At 35.8% G+C, this 23,418-nt stretch overlaps 1 protein-coding gene across 9 annotated transcripts in view; it reads left to right on the top strand.

Moving 5' to 3' along the window:
* The window catches only part of CSPP1 (centrosome and spindle pole associated protein 1), a 153,260-nt gene that overhangs the window by 97,202 nt on the left and 32,640 nt on the right, over positions 1–23,418 (top strand). For 6 of the 9 annotated variants that reach the window (XR_015246755.1, XR_015246756.1, XM_025922476.2 and 3 more), the window contains 3 exons: positions 2,103–2,232; positions 3,958–4,105; positions 20,469–20,621. Coding sequence is in view for 7 of the 9 variants with exons in the window: in XM_025922476.2 (XP_025778261.1) it covers positions 2,103–2,232; positions 3,958–4,105; positions 20,469–20,621 (431 nt within the window). In the remaining 2 variants the exon portion in view is untranslated. The remainder of the gene's footprint in view (positions 1–2,102; positions 2,233–3,957; positions 4,106–20,468; positions 20,622–23,418) is intronic. The other 3 variants (XM_086695380.1, XM_086695382.1, XM_086695379.1) reach the window with 1 other exon arrangement.

Raw genomic sequence — 23,418 nt, 5'->3', positions numbered from 1 at the left:
TCTGGAAAATAGGATGAATAAATGTAGTAGTACACATCAACTAAGAGTGTGGACTGTGGAGGCAGAGTGTCTTGGTATGAATCCTGGTTTTTCTATTCAGCTGGAGGCATCTTGCTTAACTTCTATTCCCTGTTTATTAAGTGGGATAATAATGGTATCAACTCATAGGTTTATTCTGAGGATTGAATGAATTAAAATATGTAAAGTGTCTAAAAAAGTGTCTGACATATACTAAATGCTAATTGGTGTTAGATGTCAATATTGTAAAATCAGTATTATAATGTACTATATTGGTATAATGAAGAAGAAAGCTATATGACCATCTCAGTAGTTACAGAAAAAGAAGTAATAAACATCAATATCCATTAGCGATTGAAAACTTAACAGAATATGTTAGAGGAGAGCCTACTTAACCTGAGACTGTGTAAACATGAAAGACCTATATCATATACTTTACTTAATGGTGATACATGTAAAACATTCTTTTTGAAATTGGCAATATGACGAGTGTTCTTATGACCACATTTTTTAGGGCCCAATAATTGCAGCAAGATCAAAAATAAAAAAGGAAGAAAGATAGGTATGAGTATTAGGAAGGAAGAGAGCAAACAAAATGTTATTTGCAAAAGAACGTACACATAAAATGTTAGAATTAATAGTTTTAGCAGCATTGCTGAGTACAAAATCAGTATATATAAAAAGCAGTTGGAGGAAATGGCAGTTACCTTAAAAAGCTAAACATATGCTTACCATACAACACTTGGTATATACTCAAGAGGAATGAAAATATATATACACACCAAGACTCATGTGAATGTTCATAACAGTATTGTTCACAATACTTTAAGTATAAACAATTCAAATGTCCATCAGCTGATAAATGGGTAAACAAAATGTGTTATATCCATAGAAGTGAAATATTATTCAGCCATAGAAAGTTAGGAAATCCTAATGTATGCTACAACATACCTCAAAAATAGTGTTATTTTTTGACTACCACCCCATTACCACTTCTCTCCTTGCTCCCATCCCAATCTGACTGTGTATCTCTAAACCCTCTCATCTTTGGGCCATGGGGAAATTGATAAAGGCCAAGAATTTGGGTCCTTGAGTGAATGGTAAAAGACAGGAAGAAAAAGGAGTGAAATGGATAATGAGTGAATCAATTCACTATGTAATTTGTAGCTATTTTGTTTTGAGAGATTGGTTTTACTCAAATAAGCCCCTTCAGCCTTCTTCATTTGCACATACAGAGCCCCCACAAAGTAGAAGTTCTGTTAGGAATCATTTGCTCTGGATCTTCTCATCTGTCCTTTTATCCTCTCAGGATGCAGTGTGACAGTATACATAAACATACCTGTTTATCTTCATAAAAGATTTTAAATAAATTGGATAAATTAGATACACAAAGGGAACTCTTATTTAAAGACATGATACTGTTTTTGGAGATAAGCCTTTCGTAGTCTCTTTTTCATAGTTATAATTTTATAATAAAACTAATATTTGAGTTTATCTTTTGTAATTCAGATTTTTAAAATGTATTATTTTCTTCAAAGTGGCTACATTCCTATGTTTAAGACAAATAGCACTTTATTGCTTGAGATTTGTGTAACCATAATATGTTTTAAGTTTTTCATTTTTTGATTCATTGCAAATTTTTCAAAAATATAAATTTTATTTGAGAAAGACTTTTTACTGTGATTTTATTGTTTTATTTTTGAGATGGCTAAGAAGTTGGTATACATTTATTAAGTACATTCTTATGATATTGAGAGAATTCTACTGTATTATTTCCCTGCATTCAGAAAAGTGCCTAAGCCATACATATACCACTTGATGACTTATCACACAGATTTTACCCCCATGTAACTGCCACATAGGTCAAGAAATAGATCTAATAAATGTAAAAGTTTCATTAATTGTGAAAACAGAGAGAGTGGAGAGAGCTTAGTAAGGGAACATTTACTTAAGGATTTCTCTTTGACCTACAGAGAAATATCTTCCCCTATTTTTAAATCTACTTAAATGCTATGCTGTTTCAAAGGAGTGTTGTATTCTTGCTTTGTCATAAATGGATACAAATTGTTGTGTACTTGATGTAGGAATATGATTGGACAGAACGAACTGAAAATCACAAGTGATCGAGGAATAAATTCAGGATTAATTTTTGAAGATAAACCAAAGCCTTCAAAACAGTCACTTCAGTCTTACCAAGAAGCTTTGCAGCAACAGGTATTCATTTATTCATTCATGCATTTGTTCATTGATACATTTAATGCTGAACATCTTATATGTTAGCACAGTGGTCCCTTAGAACTCTTTGTGGCACAGGAGAAAACAATACCAGTCATTTATAATTCAATATGATAAATTTTTGATGCAGATAGATTAGAATGCTTTTGGAAACATAGGATAAGAATAATTGCCTGGTGATTAAGAAGACTTCATGTGTTGTTGATATTTGAGCTGTATGTTATACAGTGAATAGATTTTAAATTCCTGGCATACTCAGGAAATAGAATTGATGTGGGAGAAGGATCTGAAATGTCAGATTGTGCTGGATCGTGAAGTTTAGCTAGTAAGTTTTCAATTTCATCCTATTATGGATAGCCTAAAGGAGGAAATTTTAAGCCAGAGAGTAAAAGGAATGGTTTAAAAGTTTTAGGAGGATAGCTAGTTGTGATGTGTATGATTGAGAAAGAGATGTGGTGGAGAAACCTTAAAACTATTGAGGCAGTCCAGATAGGAGGTAATGAGGCTCTGAACCAGACAGGGAAGATAGAATATCCAGAAGACAACGCTGGGATTTGTTGATAGTACTTAGATATAGGGAATGAGAAAGAAGAAATGGCTTGAAGATGATTCTGTATGTTGTAATCTACATGAATAATGAGGCTATGAATATGAATTAAGAGAAAAAAAGTAGAACACTTTTAGGGAAAAGGATAATGGGTTCTGTTGTAGTTTGTTATATTTGAAGAGAGCTTACTTAAAAGTAATTGTATCAAATGTTTGGGGTTTTTTGGGGAATATCCATATATCTCGGAGAGGATCCTGGAATTCTTGGTAGGTATATGCCCACCTTAGGTACTTTTCTATAAAGTTCTACTTGGATTTCTTCTAAAGCTCCTTTTGTTCAGTTTTTATATGGGCAACCTCCTTGAAAATGGATTTTTCTTAATTAGAGAATTACTTTAATTTTTGGATGGTAGGTTTCTACAAATAGAAGACTGAACACCACTGACAAAACTAGATTTCCTAATTCTAGAATTTTATTTCATGCATGTGATGACTTCCATGGCTTTGCTGGAATGGGTGCTTAAATTTTCTATGTATGTGGTTATGTTTTTAAAAGTAACTTCCCAAAATGTAGATACTTGTTCATTGCCTATCGAAATGTCTCTAGAGACCCAATCCTATGCTTATACTTGATGATGAGAAGCCTATTTTGTTTGCTTTCATAAAGTTGTACTTAAAGTAGCCCAGAATTCTCCAACCTCTTTGAATTCTGAGAATGGAGTTTGCCCAGGGTAGAAAAGTCTGGTGAGATGTGGGGACTAGTTTGTGGCTGGCCAGGTCCCATGAAAAGATAAATGGAAAAGGAAAGTAGGGAGATCCTGTTGGTCCTCAAGCAACTGGTGATGTTAGGGAGGGAGTGGCTCAGGTAGAAGTTGGGGGTGGGAAGGAGGAATTGGTTCAGTCTCAACTGGCATCAGTGGCTGGGAAGTACTCATGGCATGATATGAGGGACCAGCCGCTATTCATTCTAGCCAAGGAGTGTTTTTAAATTGAGTATTCCATTGATTTATGATTTTAAATTTTATAGTGAAACAGTCTGTAAAAATTTTTTTCCCAAGGTTTTTTCTCTAATAAGAAAAATAAAAACTGATATTAAAACTAAACTTTTTATATCAGAGTGCTTGTCAGCACTTATAAATATCCCTTCATATTATCAAGATTCGGGAAAGAGAAGAAAGAAGAAAGAGAGAACGCGAAGAAAAAGAAGAATATGAAGCTAAATTAGAAGCTGAAATGAGAAGTTACAACCCCTGGGGGAAAGGTGGAGGTGGTGCTCCTCTGAGAGATGCAAAAGGCAATCTGATAAGTATGTTGCTTTCATTGATCTGTTGTTTCTAAAAGAAACTGAACTGTTTTTAAATTTTTAAAAGAATGGGGAGTAGAAGTGGGAATCAAAGCCTCAAAGGCCAGGTCTCTTTTTTTTGTTGCTTAATACAAAAGAAGTATTTTGCAATAAGTGTAATAGCAGTTTTGAGGGTCTTTTTTCTTTAGAGTACTATTTAACTTTGTTACACATTTTTCATCCTCTAGTGCTAACTCAGTTGCAGAGAAAAGCTCATGTTAATTGGTAAGTTTTAACCCAACCTAGTAATTAGATTTAAAAAAAATCCTAGTAAGAAAAACCCCTTATTAAAAATTTTTTAAACTAGTAAAACATATTTAAAATAGGTGATCTGAAATAGTTGTGGGATGTGGGGTTTCATATATAGCCATATACCTGCATAGTGCAAGGACTGTTGGTAAATAAAGACCTGATCTCAGAAACTTTCTGGCAGGTTGTAAAATCATGTCGATGTGTCTTTCAATTATGTACCCTCAAAAATGTTTGATCTAGAAACCACACAAGGCACTTAGCAAAAGAGGCCTTATACAACTTGTTATATATATTAGGATGGTCTCTATTAACTTTTAGATATGAATAAAAGTAGACAAAGATGGATTTTTTGAAAATTGTTTCATTAGAAATTAGAAATGAATAATAGAAACCCATTAAATGGTAAAAATACAGATTTCATGTTGTTCTTTAGGCACTATACATTAATTTTAGTGATAGTTGAGGGATGTAGTCAGAATACTTTTTGGATATGAGTTATTAAGAGTTCTTAAATATTATGATTTGCTTCTTTGTTAAAGATGGCTTTAAAAAAAAAGTATTTGAGGTCCACTTAAATTACTAAGATAACTCTTTTCTCATAGTTTTGAAGACTGGAACTCTTAACTCTTTTTTATAGATGAGATAATTTTAGGTGATATATAGATAAACATTTCTTATTTTAAAAGTTAAATGTTTATTTGAATATATATTGGAAAAACACTGGTTTTTCATTTAAGGATAGTGCTATAACATTTCCTTTTAAAGTACAGGTATTAGTCCAGGCATTTAACAAAAAGTGCTATAAGAAACAACCCCTATTTCTCAGAGGCTTGAGGTTTAAGGTTTAATAAATAAAAGTTTACTTCTCAGTTACGTCACATTCTTCTTCTTTTTTTTTATTTTTGAGAGAGAGAGAGAGAGCACAAGTGCACGCATGAGCAGGGGAGGGGCAGAGAGAGGGAGAGAGAGAATCCCAAGCAGGCTCTGCGTGGTCAGTGCAGAGCCCGATGCAGGGCTTGAACCCATAACAGTGAGATCATGACTGAGCTGAAATTGAGTCCGACACTTAACTGACTCAGCGACCCAGATGCCCCAATTATGTCACATTCTGATGCTGTTTGGGTGGTTTCTGTTATATTTGAAATATGTAGTAAAGATCTGTGTTTTGCCATGTGATGATGACCAAGACCATGTATCCTCTGTACTTTGTTTCCTAATTTTAATTTGGTTGCTGGCTTTTCTAGTTACTCCTGTTTTATCTTTGATCTTTTATTACAAAGAAAGAAATTTAATGTTCGTCCTTGTCTTAGCTCTCTAGGCAAGATCTTTGATCTCTTTATAAGGGGAATTGTTATTAATAAATATTAAAATCTATTACCCGTACAAGTGGAATAATAGCAACCCTTTTTAAGTAAATATCTCTATTTTTATTATTTGTATGACACTTAAAATCTGTTTCCTTTCTAAGTTCTTTATTCATTAAGGTTCTTTTTTCAAGTTCCTATAAAAAAAAAAACACACTGTGTTCTAATGTCTTTCAGTGGATGAATGAATAAACAAAATGTGGTACATTTATACAGTGGGATGCTACTCAGGAATTAAAAGAATGAACTATTGATGCACATAATAACTTGGAAGAGTCTTCAAAGAAATTATGCTAAGTGAAAATAGCCCCTTTCTAATGGTGACATACATGTATATTCTCAAAATGACAAAATGGTTGGGGATAGGGAGTAACTCTAAAGAGATACCATGTTGGAGTATTTTGGGGTGATGAAACAGTTCTGTATCCCGATTATGATGATGTTACATGAGTATCACATGTTAAATTTTTTTTTAATTTTATTTTTTATTTTTTTAAATTTACATCTAAATTAGTTAGCATATAGTGCAACAATGATTTCAGGAGTAGATTTCTTAGTGCCCCTTACCCATTTATCCTATCCCCCCCTCCCATAACCCCTCCCGTAACCCTCAGTTTGTTCTCCATATTTATGAGTCTCTTCTGTTTTGTCCCCCTCCTTGTTTTTATATTATTTTTGTTTCCCTTCCCTTATGTTAATCTGTTTTGTCTCTTAAAGTCCTCATATGAGTGAAGTCATATGATTTTTGTCTTTCTCTAATTTCACTTAGCATAATACCCTCCAGTTGCATCCATGTAGTTGCAAATGGCAAGATTTCATTCTTTTTGATTGCTGAGTAATACTCCGTTGTATGTATATACCACATCTTCTTTATCCATTCATCCATCGATGGACATTTGGGCTCTCTCCATACTTTGGCTATTGTTGATAGTGCTGCTATAAACATGGGGGTGCATGTGTCCTTTCGAAACAGCATACTTGTATCCCTTGGATAAATGCCTAGTAGTGCAATTGCTGGGTCGTAGGGTAGTTGTATTTTTAGTTTTTTGAGGAACCTCCATACTGTTTTCCAGAGTGGCTGCACCAGCTTGCATTCCCACACATGTTAAATTCTTTAAAAACTACACCAAAAAAAAAAAAAAAACCAATTAAAAAAAAAACACTTAACCAGTTTGAAAGATAGTGAAAGTATCTCCTACTTCTAACTGGTTAGTAGTGAGAGTAAATTTTTCTTTACATATACTTAAGTATTTGTGTTTATGTATTGTATTTGAGCCAGTTAGATTTATGTTTGTTTTTATGTTGATTAAGACACAATTTGCATAAGACAAAATACACCCTTTTAAAAATTTTTTTTTTTATTTATATATGAAATTTATTGTCAAATTGGTTTCCATACAACACCCAGTGCTCATCCCAAAAGGTGCCCTCCTCAATACCCATCACCCACCCTCTCCTCCCTCCCACCCCCCATCAACCCTTAGTTTGTTCTCAGTTCTCAACAGTCTCTTATGCTTTGGCTCTCTCCCACTCTAACCTCTTTTTTTTTTTTTTTTTTTTTTTTTTTGTCCCTTCCCTCCCGCATGGGTTCCTGTTAAGTTTCTCAGGATCCACATAAGAGTGAAAGCATATGGTATCTGTCTTTCTCTGTATGGCTTATTTCACTTAGCATCACACTCTCCTGTTCCATCCACGTTGCTACAAAAGGCCATATTTCATTTTTTCTCATTGCCACGTAGTATTCCATTGTGTATATAAACCACAATTTCTTTATCCATTCATCAGTTGATGGACATTTAGGCTCTTTCCATAATTTGGCTATTGTTGAGAGTGCTGCTATGAACATTGGGGTACAAGTGCCCTATGCATCAGTACTCCTGTGTCCCTTGGATAAATTCCTAGCAGTGCTATTGCTGGGTCATAGGGTAGGTCTATTTTTAATTTTCTGAGGAACCTCCACACTGCTTTCCAGAGCGGCTGCACCAATTTGCATTCCCACCAACAGTGCAAGAGGGTTCCCGTTTCTCCACATCCTCTCCAGCATCTATAGTCTCCTGATTTGTTCATTTTGGCCACTCTGACTGGCGTGAGGTGATACCTGAGTGTGGTTTTGATTTGTATTTCCCTGATAAGGAGCGACGCTGAACATCTTTTCATGTGCCTGTTGGCCATCCGGATGTCTTCTTTAGAGAAGTGTCTATTCATGTTTTCTGCCCATTTCTTCACTGGGTTATTTGCTTTTCGGGTGTGGAGTTTGGTGAGCTCTTTATAGATTTTGGATACTAGCCCTTTGTCCGATATGTCATTTGCAAATATCTTTTCCCATTCCGTTGGTTGCCTTTTAGTTTTGTTGGTTGTTTCCTTTGCTGTGCAGAAGCTTTTTATCTTCATAAGGTCCCAGTAATTCACTTTTGCTTTTAATTCCCTTGCCTTTGGGGATGTGTCGAGTAAGATTGCTACGGCTGAGGTCAGAGAGGTCTTTTCCTGCTTTCTCCTCTAAGGTTTTGATGGTTTCCTGTCTCACATTCAGGTCCTTTATCCATTTTGAGTTTATTTTTGTGAATGGTGTGAGAAAGTGGTCTAGTTTCAACCTTCTGCATGTTGCTGTCCAGTTCTCCCAGCACCATTTGTTAAAGAGACTGTCTTTTTTCCATTGGATGTTCTTTCCTGCTTTGTCAAAGATGAGTTGGCCATACGTTTGTGGGTCTAGTTCTGGGGTTTCTATTCTATTCCATTGGTCTCTGTGTCTGTTTTTGTGCCAATACCATGCAGTCTTGATGATGACAGCTTTGTAGTAGAGGCTAAGGTCTGGGATTGTGATGCCTCCTGCTTTGGTCTTCCTCTTCAAAATTACTTTGGCTATTCGGGGCCTTTTGTGGTTCCATATGAATTTTAGGATTGCTTGTTCTAGTTTCGAGAAGAATGCTGGTGCAATTTTGATTGGGATTGCATTGAATGTGTAGATAGCTTTGGGTAGTATTGACATTTTGACAATATTTATTCTTCCAATCCATGAGCAGGGAATGTCTTTCCATTTCTTTAAATCTTCTTCAATTACCTTCATAAGCTTTCTATAGTTTTCAGCATACAGATCCTTTACATCTTTGGTTAGATTTATTCCTAGGTATTTTATGCTTCTTGGTGCAATTGTGAATGGGATCAGTTTCTTTATTTGTCTTTCTGTTGCTTCATTGTTAGTGTATAAGAATGCAACTGATTTCTGTACATTGATTTTGTATCCTGCAACTTTGCTGAATTCATGTATCAGTTCTAGCAGACTTTTGGTGGAGTCTGTCGGATTTTCCATGTATAATATCATGTCATCTGCAAAAAGCGAAAGCTTGACTTCATCTTTGCCAATTTTGATGCCTTTGATTTCCTTTTGTTGTCTGATTGCTGATGCTAGAACTTCCAGCACTATGTTAAACAACAGCGGTGAGAGTGGGCATCCCTGTCGTGTTCCTGATCTCAGGGAAAAAGCTCTCAGTGTTTCCCCGTTGAGGATGATGTTAGCTGTGGGCTTTTCATAAATGGCTTTTATGACCTTTAAGGATGTTCCTTCTATCCCGACTTTCTCAAGGGTTTTTATTAAGAAAGGGTGCTGGATTTTGTCAAAGGCCTTTTCTGCATCGATTGACAGGATCATATGGTTCTTCTCTTTTTTTTTGTTAATGTGATGTATCACGTTGATTGATTTGCGAATGTTGAACCAGCCCTGCATCCCAGGAATGAATCCCACTTGATCATGGTGAATAATTCTTTTTATATGCCATTGAATTCGATTTGCTAGTATCTTATTGAGAATTTTTGCATCCATATTCATCAGGGATATTGGCCTGTAGTTCTCTTTTTTTACTGGGTCTCTGTCTGGTTTAGGAATCAAAGTAATACTGGCTTCATAGAATGAGTCTGGAAGTTTTCCTTCCCTTTCTATTGCTTGGAATAGCTTGAGAAGGATAGGTATTATCTCTGCTTTAAACGTCTGGTAGAACTCCCCTGGGAAGCCATCTGGTCCTGGACTCTTATTTGTTGGGAGATTTTTGATAACCGATTCAATTTCTTCGCTGGTGATGGGTCTGTTCCAGCTTTCTATTTCCTCCTGATTGAGTTTTGGAAGAGTGTGGGTGTTCAGGAATTTGTCCATTTCTTCCAGGTTGTCCAATTTGTTGGCATATAATTTTTCATAGTATTCCCTGATAATTGTTTGTATCTCTGAGGGATTGGTTGTCATAATTCCATTTTCATTCATGATTTTATCTATTTGGGTCATCTCCCTTTTCTTTTTGAGAAGCCTGGCTAGAGGGTTGTCAATTTTGTTTATTTTTTCAAAAAACCAACTCTTGGTTTCGTTGATCTGCTCTACAGTTTTTTTAGATTCTATATTATTTATTTCTGCTCTGATCTTTATTATTTCTCTTCTTCTGCTGGGTTTAGGCTGCCTTTGCTGTTCTGCTTCTATTTCCTTTAGGTGTGCCGTGAGATTTTGTATTTGGGATTTTTCTTGTTTCTTGAGATAGGCCTGGATTGCAATGTATTTTCCTCTCAGGACTGCCTTCGCTGCGTCCCAAAGCGTTTGGATTGTTGTATTTTCATTTTCGTTTGTTTCCATATATTTTTAATTTCTTCTCTAATTGCCTGGTTGACCCACTCATTCGTTAGTAGGGTGTTCTTTAACCTCCATGCTTTTGGAGGTTTTCCAGACTTTTTCCTGTGGTTGATTTCAAGCTTCATAGCATTGTGGTCTGAAAGTATGCATGGTATGATTTCAATTCTTGTAAACTTATGAAGGGCTGTTTTGTGACCCAGTATATGATCTATCTTGGAGAATGTTCCATGTGCACTCGAGAAGAAAGTATATTCTGTTGCTTTGGGATGCAGAGTTCTAAATATATCTGTCAAGTCCATCTGATCCAATGTCTCATTCAGGGCCCTTGTTTCTTTATTGACCGTGTGTCTAGATGATCTATCCATTTCTGTAAGTGGGGTGTTAAAGTCCCCTGCAATTACCACATTCTTCTCAATAAGGTTGCTTATGTTTATGAGTAATTGTTTTATATATTTGGGCGCTCCGGTATTCGGCGCATAGACATTTATAATTGTTAGCTCTTCCTGATGGATAGACCCTGTCACTATTATATAATGGCCTTCTTCATCTCTTGTTACAGCCTTTAATTTAAAGTCTAGTTTGTCTGATATAAGGATGGCTACTCCAGCTTTCTTTTGGCTTCCAGTAGCATGATAAATAGTTCTCCATCCCCTCACTCTCAATCTAAAGGTGTCCTCAGGTCTAAAATGAGTCTCTTGTAGACAGCAAATAGATGGGTCTTGTTTTTTTATCCATTCTGATACCCTATGTCTTTTGGTTGGTGCATTTAATCCATTTACATTCAGTGTTATTATAGAAAGATATGGGTTTAGAGTCATTGTGATGTCTGTATGTTTTATGCTTGTAGTGATGTCTCTGGTACTTTGTCTCACAGGGTCCCCCTTAGGATCTCTTGTAGGGCTGGTTTAGTGGTGACAAATTCCTTCAGTTTTTGTTTGGGAAGACCTTTATCTCTCCTTCTATTCTAAATGACAGACTTGCTGGATAAAGGATTCTCGGCTGCATATTTTTTCTGTCTAGCACACTGAAAATCTCGTGCCAATTCTTCCTGGCCTGCCAAGTTTCAAAAGAGAGATCAGTCACGAGTCTTACAGGTCTGCCTTTATATGTGAGGGCACGTTTACCCCTTGCTGCTTTCAGAATTTTCTTTATCCTTGTATTTTGCCAGTTTCACTATGATATGTCGTGCAGAAGATCGATTCAAGTTACGTCTGAAGGGAGTTCTCTGTGCCTCTTGGATTTCAATGCCTTTTTCCTTCCCCAGTTCATGGAAGTTCTCAGCTATAATTTCTTCAAGTACCCCTTCAGCACCTTTCCCTCTCTCTTCCTCCTCTGGGATACCAATTATGCGTATATTATTTCTTTATAGTGTATCACTTAGTTCTCTAATTTTCTCCTCATACTCCTGGATTTTTTTATCTCTCTTTTTCTCAGCTTCCTCTTTTTCCATAACTTTATCTTCTAGTTCACCTATTCTCTCCTCTGCCTCTTCAATCCGAGCCGTGGTGGTTTCCATTTTGTTATGCATTTCGTTTAAAGCGTTTTTCAGCTCCTCGTGACTGTTCCTTAGTCCCTTGATCTCTGTAGCAAGAGATTCTCTGCTGTCAGCTATACTGTTTTCAAGCCCAGCGATTAATTTTATGACTATTATTCTAAATTCACTTTCTGTTATATTATTTAAATCCTTTTTGATCAGCTCATTAGCTGTTGTTATTTCCTGGAGATTCTTCTGAGGGGAATTCTTCCGCTTGGTCATTTTGGATAGTCCCTGGCGTGGTGAGGACCTGCAGGGCACTTCCCCTGTGCTGTGGTGTATAACTGGAGTTGGTGGGCGGAGCCGCAGTCAGACCTGGTGTCTGCCCCCAGCCCACAGCTGTGTCCACAGTCAGACTGGTGTGTGCCTTCTCTTCCCCTCTCCTGGGGGCGGGATTCACTGTGGGGTGGGGTGGCCTGTCTGGGCTACTTGCACACTGGCAGGCTTGTGATGCTGGGGATCTGGCGTCTTAGCTGGGGTGGGTAGGCAAGGTGCACAGGGGCAGGAGGGGCAGGCTTAGCTTGCTTCTCCTTAGGTGATCCACTTCAGGAGGGGTCCTGTGGCAGCAGGAGGGAGTCAGATCCGCTGCTGGAGGTTTGGCTCCGCAGAAGCGCAGAGTTGGGTGTTTGCGCGGAGCGAGCAAGTTCCCTGGCAGGAACTGGTTCTCTTTGGGATTTTGGCTGGGGGATGGGCGGGGGAGATGGCGCTGGCGAGCGCCTTTGTTCCCCACCAAACTGAGCTCTGTCGTCAGGGGGCTCAGCAGCCCTCCTTCCCTTTGTCCTCCAGCCTTCCCGCTTTCTGATCAGAGCTTTTAATTTATGACCTCCCAGACGCTAAGTCGCGCTTGCTGTCGGAACACAGTCCGTCAGGCCCCTCCGCTTTTTGCAAGCCAGACTCGGGGGCTGTGCTTGGCCGGCGAGCCGCCCCTCCGCCCGGGCTCCCTCCCGCCAGTCCGTGGAGCGTGCACCGCCTCGCCGCCCTTCCTACCCTCTTCCGTGGGCCTCTCGTCTGCGCTTGGCTCCGGCGACTCCGTTCTGCTAATCCTCTGGCGGTTTTCTGGGTTATTTAGGCAGGTGTAGGTGGAATGTAAGTGATCATCAGGACGCGCGGTGAGCCCAGCGTCCTCCTACACCGCCATCTTCTAAAAAAATTTTTTTAACATTTATTTATTTTTGAGAGAGAAAGAGCATGAGTGGGGGAGGGGCAAAGAGAGACACACACAGAATCCGAAGCAAGCTCCAGGCTCTTAGCTGACAGCACAGAGCATAAGACAAAATACACCCTTTTTAAAAAAATTTTTTTAACATTTATTTATTTTTGAGAGACAGTAAGAGCATGAGTGGGGAAGCGGCAAAGAGAGAGACACACAGAATCCAAAGCAAGCTCCAGGCTCTTAGCTGACAGCACAGAGCCCGACCCAGGGCTCGAACTCAGGAACCATGAGATCATGACCTGAGCTGAAGTCGGACACTTAACCTACTGAGCCACCCAGGTGCCCCAATATACCCTTTTTTAAAAAAAGTTCTATTTATTTGTTTTTGAGAGAGAATGAGAGCGTGTGAGCCCTTGTGAGCGGGGGAGGGGTAGAGAGAAGAGAATCCCAAGCGGACTCTGTGCTGTCAGTATAGATCCCGATACAGGGCTCAATCTCATGAACTGTGAGATCATGATGTGAGCCAAAATCAAATTGGACGCTTAACTGACCGAGCCACCCAGTGTCCCCCAAATTTATCCTTTATTATTCAGTGAGTTTTGACAACTGATTCCAGTAGCCACTGCCACAGTCAAGATACAGAACATTTCCAGTATCCAGCCCCATACCTTTGCCAACCTCTGATCTGCATTCTGACACAATAGTATTGACTTTTGTGTCTTTTTTTCCCTTAATGTTTTTGAGATTTATTCTTGTTGTTGTATATGGCTGTAGTTTACTTTTTATTACTGAATGGTATTGCACTATTTGGAAGTATCACAAGTGTTTATCCTTTTACCTGTTGATGGATATTTGAGTTGTTTACAATTTAAGGCTATTATAAATAAAACTATTATAAACATTCACCTGCAAGTCTTTATGTGAACATAAATTTTCATTTTTCGTGGTTAAATGCACAGAAATGGAATTGCTAGGATGAATAGTAAGTATATATTTAACTTCATAAGACACAACCAGACCATTTTCCAAAGTGGTTGTTCTATTTTGAAGCACTAGGTTTCTCGTTGCTTTGCATCCTCATCAGCCCATGTAATTGTTCTTCTTTAAAATTTTAGCCTTTCTAGTAAGTAGGTACGATAAGTCATTGTGTTTTTTTTTAAACTTTTTATTTTGAAATAACTCAAGACTTAGAGAAGAGTTGTGAAGATATAGAGGGTGCCCTTTACCTAGTTTCCCTTAATATTAACATCTTACATGATCTTGGTATAGTGACCAAAACTAGAAATTAAAATGGGTTCGATGCTATTAAATAAATTATTGACTTTATTTGGATTTTCCCCTACCTTATTCTGTTCCAGCCTCTAGTCCAGGATCCCATATTGTATGTAGTTGTCATGTCTCTTTAGTCTCCTTCAAGCTGGTAGTTCCTCTGTCTTTCTGTGTCTTAATTGTTTTTATATATATAATAGCTTTGTTGAGATCTCATTTTCCATGCCATAGAATTTATCCCTTTGAAGTACACAATTCAGTAGTTTTTACTATATTCACAGAACTGTGCTACAATCAATTTTATAACATTTTGTATTGCCTCAATACTCTTGTTGAAAATCAGTTGACTATAAGGTTATTTATGGACTCTTAAGTTCTGTTCTGTTGATCCAGATATCTATCCTTATGCCCATAGTACGGTCTCTTGATTACTGTAGCTTTGTGTAGTAGGTTTTGAAAGTGAGAAGTGTGACTCTTCCAACTTTGTTCTTCTTTTTCAAGATTGTTTTGTCAACTTGACTTCCCTTCCATTTTCGGGTAAATTTTACTCTTGTCAATCTGAATTAAAAAAAAAAATTGTGGTAAGATTTTCATTGGGATTACCTTGACTTTATAGATTAATTTGGGGTGGCCAGCATCTGTATTGTCTTTTGATACATGGATTTGGAATATTTATCCACTTACTAGTCTTCGTTAACTTATTTTAGCAATATTTTGCAGTTTTCAGATCTTGTAACATATTTTGTAAATTGTATCCATAAATATTTCATATGTTTTAATGCTGTTTTAAATGGTAACATTAAAAAATTTCAATATCCATTTGTTCATTGCTAGTGTATAGAAAGACCGTTGATTTTTGTATGTTCTTGCTTAACTCATCGGTTTTATTAGGGTTTTTTTGTACGTTCTTTGAGATTTTTTAATATGGACAGTTATCTGCAAACAGTTTTACTTCTTCCTTTCCAGTATGAATACTTTTCAGTTATTTTGGTTGATTTACAGTGGATAGGAATTCCAGTACAATATTTAGAAATCTTGAGAACCAACATCCTTGTCTTGTTCTCGATTTCATTTGGAAAGCACTCAGTCTTGGCTGTAGGTTTTCTGTAGATTTTTTTTTTAAACCAGGTTTAGAACATTCTCTTCTTTCTCAGAGTTTTCATCATGAATATATGTTGAAGTTTTTCAGGTGCTTTTCTACATCTTTTGAAACGATAATTTCATCTTTCTTACTCTGTTGATATATGGTGAATTACATTGGTTTTTTAAAAAAATTGTAATCATGTATTGCTGGTTTCTTTTTATTTGTTTTTAATGTTTTATTTTTTGTTTTTGAGAGAGACAGAGACAGAGAACAGGTGGGTCAGGGGCAGAGAGAGGGAGACACAGAATCTGAAGCAGGCTCCAGGCTGCAAACTTAAGCACAGAGCCTGTTGTGGGGCTCGAACTTGCTAACTGTAAGATCATGACCAGAGCCATAATCAGATGCTTAACCGACTGAGCCACCCAGATGCCCCTACATTGACTGATTTTTTTTTAAAATGGTGAGCCGCTCTTTCTCCTGGTATAAACCCTATTTAATCTTATTTTAATTTTTTTTTACATGTTGTAGAATTTGATTTGCTAGTTAAGGATCTTTGCATTTAGGCACATAAGGGATATTTGTCTGTTTCTCTTATAATTTTGTCTGGTTTTGGTATCAGGATGATGCTGGCCTCACAAATATGAATTGGGAAAAGTTTCCTCTTCTGTTGGTAGAATTCACCAGTGAAGCCATCTGGGCTGGGAATTTTCTTGTTGGGAGTATTTAAACCATGAATTAAAATTTTTTTAAATAAATTATTTAGTTTTTTAAAGTTTATATATTTGTTTTTGAGAGAGAGAGAAAACATGAGTGGGAGAGGGGCAGAGACAGAGAGAGATTCCCAGGCAGGCTCCACACCATCAGTGCAGAGCCGAATGCGGGGCTCAAACCCAAGAACTGTGAGATTATGCCCTTAGCTGAAATCAGGCACTTAACTGATTGAACCACCCAGGCATCCTGAATTCAACTTATTTAATAAAGACATTTAGTTTATTTATTTCTTCTTGTGTGAACTTACGTGGTTTGAATCATTAAAGGAATTTATCCATTTCATCTTTTTAGTTTATTGGCATAACAATAGTTTATTATTGTTGTATAATTATTTTATTTTTATTGTTATTTTATTTTTATATGTATTTTATTTATTTTACGTTTATTGTATAAACTATGCCAATAGTTTATTGGCATCACTGTAGGATCTACAGTGATAGTTCCTCTTTTATTCCTGATATTTGTCATTTATTTATTCTTATTTTACTTAATGAGTTTGCCTTGAGGTTTATCCATTTTATTGATCTTTTCATAAAACCAGGTTTGGTTTCATTGATTTTTCTGTTTTTCCCTTCGTGTTTCATTGATACCTGCTCTCATCTTTACTATTTTCTTTAGTTTACTTTGTACTTAATTTTCTTTGTTCTATTTTCTTAATGTGGAAGCTTAGATTATGATTTGATTTCTTTTTTAATATATGCACTTAAAAATGCTATTAATTTCCTTTTGAGTACTGCTTTAAATGTATCTCACAAATTTTGATACGGGGTTTTTTCATTTTCATTCAATTCCGTTTTCTGATTGTCATTTTTCTTTGATCCATTGATTATTTAGACATTAGTTTTAAAAATTTCCAAATATTTGGGTATTTTCTGAGTAACTTTCAGTCACTTTTAGGGTATATTCTCTTTTGTTTAGAGAATATACTTTTTTGTTATTTCAATATTTTTAGGTTTGTGAGATTTATTTTATGGACCACGAGTTAGATTTTTATTTGTCTTAGAGACTGTGATCTTTATAAGTAAATATGTATATTTTAATTTGGAAATATATGTTAATAGTTGAATCAGGGTTGAAAATTTTCTTTAGCCCTCTGAATTGATTTATTAAAGAAGAGTTTGTGTATCAGTCATGATTGCTGAATAATCTTGGGTCTGTAGAAATATTTTAAGCCATTTTCTTTAAAGTGTTTTGGTATTTTCCACCAAAGAACGACTAACTTAACAAAATTAATTTTAATTTCAAAGTATATGTTTAGGTTTATAAAAAAAAGCATAAAATAAAATAAGGAATGAAAAAATTTAAGTACTGTATGTATTGTTTACCTGTAGTAGCTGTCATAAAATTTAACCCTTGTCTAATAAATTTTTCAGATAGTGGAATTATTTTCCCAATCATGAATCTGTAATATTTTATTTTGTTCTGTTCTTTGTAGAATTATTCTGTAATGCTAGCAATTTTATATTAAATACTATGATAGTGTACATTTGAAATAAAGGCCATTTTTTGGGACATCTTTGCGGTTGGCAAATTATACTCTTCACCAAAGTGCCTTGTATAATTTTAATTTTTAGCTGATTTCAAACCTTTGTTTTACACCTCACAGAAAGATAGACAAGGAGTGACTATTTGATTGATAGTTTTTTCCAGTAAATAGCAATATGGACTTGTCTTGATTGCTGAATCTGATAGTCTTAAATAATTATGCACTCTGCTGACATCAGGTTTCTTTTTTTATAAATACATTGTCTTATCTAATTGAGAGTACTGTGTATAGTCACAACAGTAAAGAAAAACATGCTATTGATTTTCAAGTTTATTATAGTTTTTGTTTATATGACATTTATCTCAATTTATGGCTTGTGGAAGTGAATATCAAAATGAGATTGCATTCCCTAAGCACTCATTAGTTTGGTAACAAGGCTCTGGGTATCATTTTCAAAGGAGTGAGCTTGATATCCATACTCTAGTAACAGAAAATGGAAGAGTACTGTATGCATTGTTATTCATAGTGACTTCTCATTTATATAGTCTGTTCTTATGCTGTTTTAGTGAATTGGATGATGAGATATTAATTTCCCATTTAAGTTCTTTTGTTTAATTTGGTGACTTTTTAGGGTCACAGCTGTTAGTTCATTACTTGAACTTCCTCATCATCTTTCTATTTTCATTTACCTTCCATATCCAGATAAATCCCATGATTTGATGATGGTGGCGGGAGCACCCAGCTAATTTTTGCCTTACCAATTCTTGGTACTTGGCAGTTTCTTTGCAGTCAGTTTCTCTGATTACAGTTAGTCCCTTCTTTCTTGCATTTTCCATTTTTTTAATTCATTTCTTCCCTTTAACATCTAAATATACTTAGGTTACTTGTATTCTTCAACACAAATAAACAAAAACTCTGCCTTGACCTTACACTTATCATATATAAAACACATTCAAAAAGTAGTCTGTGGTTGTTGCTGCCACGTCTTACTAACTTCTTACTGTTTCATATTCCATAAAATGAATTCTAGCTCCTACTGCTCTATTGATGTGACATTTTCAAAAGTAACTGATGTCCTAATTTCTGATTTAGTGGATTTTAGTCTGTCCTTACTTTCTTTGAACTGGATTGACAGTTCCTTCCTTTAAGTTCTGTGCATTCTCTCTGATGCTGTCTTCCCTTCAGCTGACATTTATTGGGATGTGTATTATGAACCAGGTTAAACTATTCTAGGTCTGTGAACATTATCTTTGTTCTAGGGCTATCTTCAGACATTGTGTGTTCCTTGAGTTAGATATACTCTTAACCTCCATCTATTTTCTCTCCCTAGCTGCCATTATTACTGGTAATGCTTCTATTACTACCAGGACTGTCTTCACTATCATCTACAGAACAGAATAGAAAACCATCAGCTTGTGTTTTAGAATATTCCGGAATAGGCATGTAATCTCCATTTTCCTCTCATTGCTTTATTAAATGTGTTTTGTGATCTAGTCAAGCTGGACTGCTTTAATATTGCCAGAACACTCTTCCTGTTTTTCCCCCTTGGAGCTGTTTCTCACATTTTCCTGTTTATTATCCTTTCTGATAATATCCTTTCTGATATCTTCATCTCTGAAGCTCCTATCCAGTTTCCAAGTCCAGACTGTCCAAATGTTGCAGTAGGATATGAACTTCCTGATTCTGGCCATGTTGTATCTGATACTATGATTCATGTTCAAAATACATTCTTGAACATAATAGGCTTTCTGATAAATACATCTTATGTCCAGGTTTAAATTCTCTTTCACTGCTACCTTACAATCCCAGTTGTTTTGTAGAGAAATGTTTTTTATTTTATTAAAGCTTTAGAGTTCTGTAGTCATTCAGGTCTGTTTTTAAGATTGATTTGTTGTTTGACCTGGTCCTGTGTGCTTAGATTTTTGTGATGTGTATGTGGTATCTACTGTTGTGTAACAAAAATTACCCAACATGTAATGTTTTAGTATAACAAACACTCATCTTGTGGATCTTGTGTTTCTGTGAGTCAGTAATTGGTGAATGGGTTAGCTGGGTGGTTCTGTCTCAGGGTCTTGCATGAGGTTACAGTCCAAAATTTCAGCCAGGTCTGTAGTCATATGAAGGCTTGACTGGGACTGGAGAATTCATTTCCAATATGGCTCCCTCTGTTCCTTGTCATGTAGGCCTTTCCATAGGACTACATCATTGTCTTTATGATACAGTAGCTGACTATCTTTGAAGTAATAGATTAAGCAAGGTGGAAACCATAATGTCTTTTATGAAGTAGCCTTGGAAGTCATATGCCATCATCCTACAGTGTTCTGTTTGTAAGAAGTGAGTTTCTAACTCTGGCTTATGTTCAAAGGGAGGGTAATTGAGCTCCATCTTTTAAGAGAGGATTGTCAAAAAGTTATGAATATATTTTAAAACTCCACACTACATGATTATATTTTTTCATTAGGAATGCTAGTGAAGTTGGGTAAATTTCACTATAACTTGTTTTGAATTGTTAGTGTTTGTTCTGTATTTACAGAGATTCCAAGTTCTGAAGTAACATACATATGAATATGGTTTTTATGGCCTGTCAAAGATTTTTATATTCTTAACGTCTTGACTGATTTTCATAAGGTTATTTTTTGAAAATCTTCTTACAAGTTTTAACAATTTTGTTTCTGTTTTCAGGGCACCAAGATACCATTGAATTATTCCAACCTATCCTACTGTTTTCTCTGATTCTCTACTCTAAGAAAATGTATTAAGCATACTAATTATAGAAATGTATTTGTTGAATTTATTTTTCCCTCTTAGCTGATTTGAATAGGATGCACAGACAAAATATAGATGCCTACCATAATCCAGATGCAAGAACATTTGAAGATAAAAGGGCTGTTGTATCTCTAGACCAAAATTTAGCCACCTCAAATGCTGAGAACTTAGAAGATTCTGCAGATAAAAACTCAGGTTTTTAATTACATTCTATTTTTGTTTGTTTTACATTTTTAAAGCTGTTGAGTAATATTTCTCTTCTGTTGTCTGACAAAGTTCATATTGTGATTTTGAGAATTTGGGTACTTAGAGTCAGGAAGCATAACACATTCATGTTATTTATAATACCTTTTCTCAAGTATTAAGTAGTTTGACAAAAGTGAATAGGGAAAAAAAGTTTGCTTCTTAATACTATGTATTTCTTCTGAGCTTTATAACATATATACTTGAGCTGCTACTAAAATTTTTATTTTGCTGGTGGGAGGGCATTTCTTAAAATCATATAGTCTCTTTACACATACACAAATAGTCTCTTTTGCTTCTTATATCTGTAACTATTTGATTAGTGAAAGTGCATCAGATGTGATATATATTGTACAAAGTAACTGTTTTTGTTATATTTAATTTTAATTGTTTTATTTTTTTGCTTATTTTGTAGTCATTTACCTTCTCTTGTAAAACCACAAAGTACAAAGAAATTAGGTTTAATGTTTTAAAAGTTTGATATCTGATCACGTCTCCATTTTTTAAGCAAATATCTTTTTTTAAACTATTTATTTATTTTGAGAGAGAGTGCGTATGCACGTGCACATGGGGTAGGGGCAGAGAGAGAGGAGAGAATCTCAAGCAGGCTCTGTGCTATCTGCACAGATCCCAATATGGAGGTCAAACTCAAGAACTGTGATATCATGACCTGAGCTGAAATTGAGAGTTGGATGCTTAACTGACTGAGCCATCCCAGGCACCCCTTAAACAAATATCTTTGGTTTGCTATTAAACAACATTCTTTAATGAAAGGTTCTATAAATAGAAAATTATTCAGTATCTTTATGACTTGGCAGGAAAAGTTGTGAGCATCTTTTTTTATCAAGTATATATGAAAATATGTTAAGTATTTAAAATTTAAGGGAATTTTAAAAATATTTTGCACTACATGTTGCACTATACTTTAATGCCTATAAAAGTAACCATTTACTACAAATTCTGCTTTTGTACTTCCACAAAAGTTTTGATTTTAGACTAGAAAAGAACTTCACAATAGAAAGTCTTTCTGAAATATCCCTGACTGATCATATAGTCTTCAAAAATTAAAAAAAAATTTAACCCATATGGAGGCTCCTGGGTGGCTTAGCCAGTTGAGCATCTGACTTTGGCTCAGGTCACGATCTCATGGTTAGTGAGTTCAAGCCCTGCATTGGACTCTGTGCTGACAGCTCAGAGCCTGGAGCCTGCTTTGGATTCTGTGTTTTCCTCTTTATCTGTCCCTCCCCTGCTCATGCTCTCTCTCTTTCTCTCTCAAAAAATAAATAAACATTAAAAAAAATTTTTTTTAACCCATATGATTATCTGGCCAAACAGGCAGATTATGTAAGGAGCTATAATTAGAATCACTAACCTTTCATCTTTCAAGTCTTTGATGGTAGTGCTAATCTAATCTCTGTGGTCTTTTGGAACACTTTAGGAGATACGCTGTTTGTTGTTTCCATGTACAACCTGTTCCACTGTTGGATGTCTAATTATTAGAAAGTGCTTTCTTACTTTGACGCACAAGTAGATTTTTACCTAGTGGATTCAGTCTTCCATTTTGGGAGCACTAAAATAGAAATTTTTGATTTTGATGAAATTAATTTGGCTCTCATTCTGTGTCTGTAATAACCCAGTGTGCAGTAAAAACACCTTTCATTATTGAAGATATTTTGACTTCTTTTTGATACATCATTAGTTTTCTCTTCATGTGTTCCTTCTAGTAGTCTGTATTGAGATCTCAGTGCCAAATATTCTTTCTACACTTTTCTTCCACACCTGGTATTGTTGGTAATTCTGTCTCCACCCAAATCTTTTTCTATCATAGTAGTAACAGTTTGGGCATCTAGCTCTGCTTATCAAGCAGAAACACTGGAAAAATCAGCAGTTCTATGGCCCCTTCGCAATAAAACACACAAGCTTGATGATTGAATATGGACAGCAGAATTTACTGTCTTTCGCCTTTCAGTACACTGTCAGGGTTTTGGTGCTGACATTTTGGCCAGGATGCTTTAGTTTAAGAAATCATACAACATCATAAAATGTTAAAATTCCCCTTTTTTTGCGAATTGAAATTAAGAATTAACCTAAAATAAACTTTATGAATACAAGAAAGTATCCAGTCACCTAATTTGTTGCTTTGCTAGCATATATGTGTGAGTGTATGTTTATATAGGTACATGTGTATGTACACACATATATGGCATTTAATATTTTAAAGGTCTTAGGGAACTTGAACGTATCTGAAAATTGAATGTTATAATGTGTGCTTAAAATTCATTATCCTCTCATGTTTTTGAGGCCCTTCCCAAAGTTCATTGTTTTTCTTTTACTTTATGGTTCTAGAATGAAGAACCATATTTATGAAGTCTATACTAATTTGGCTTCAACTTAATTTTTAGTTTATTATGATGCCTAGATACATTTCCATTTTCTTTATATAGAGCACATGTTTCCTTATGATTTTATTTTTATACTTTATTTTTTTGAAAAACCTTATTTTTAAAAACTTGTTTGTTTTGCTAATCCTCCTTTTCACCATAAAATTTTATTTTTATTTTTCAATGTTTATTTTTGAAAGAGAGAGAGAGAGAGCATGAGCAGGCCGGGGCAGAGAGAAAGGGAGACAGAGGATCTGAACTGGGCTCTGCACTGATAGCAGAAAGCCTGATGTGGGTCTCGAACTCATGAACCGTGAGATCATGACCCAAGCCTAAGCTGACGCTTGACTGAGCCACCTGGGTGCGCT

Source organism: Puma concolor, chromosome F2, assembly GCF_028749965.1.
Source record: "Puma concolor isolate L17-30 chromosome F2, mPumCon1.1.hap2, whole genome shotgun sequence".
Lineage (NCBI taxonomy): Eukaryota > Metazoa > Chordata > Mammalia > Carnivora > Felidae > Puma > Puma concolor.
Note: the sequence above shows the minus strand (reverse complement) of the source record. Positions and strands in the feature narration are given on the sequence as shown.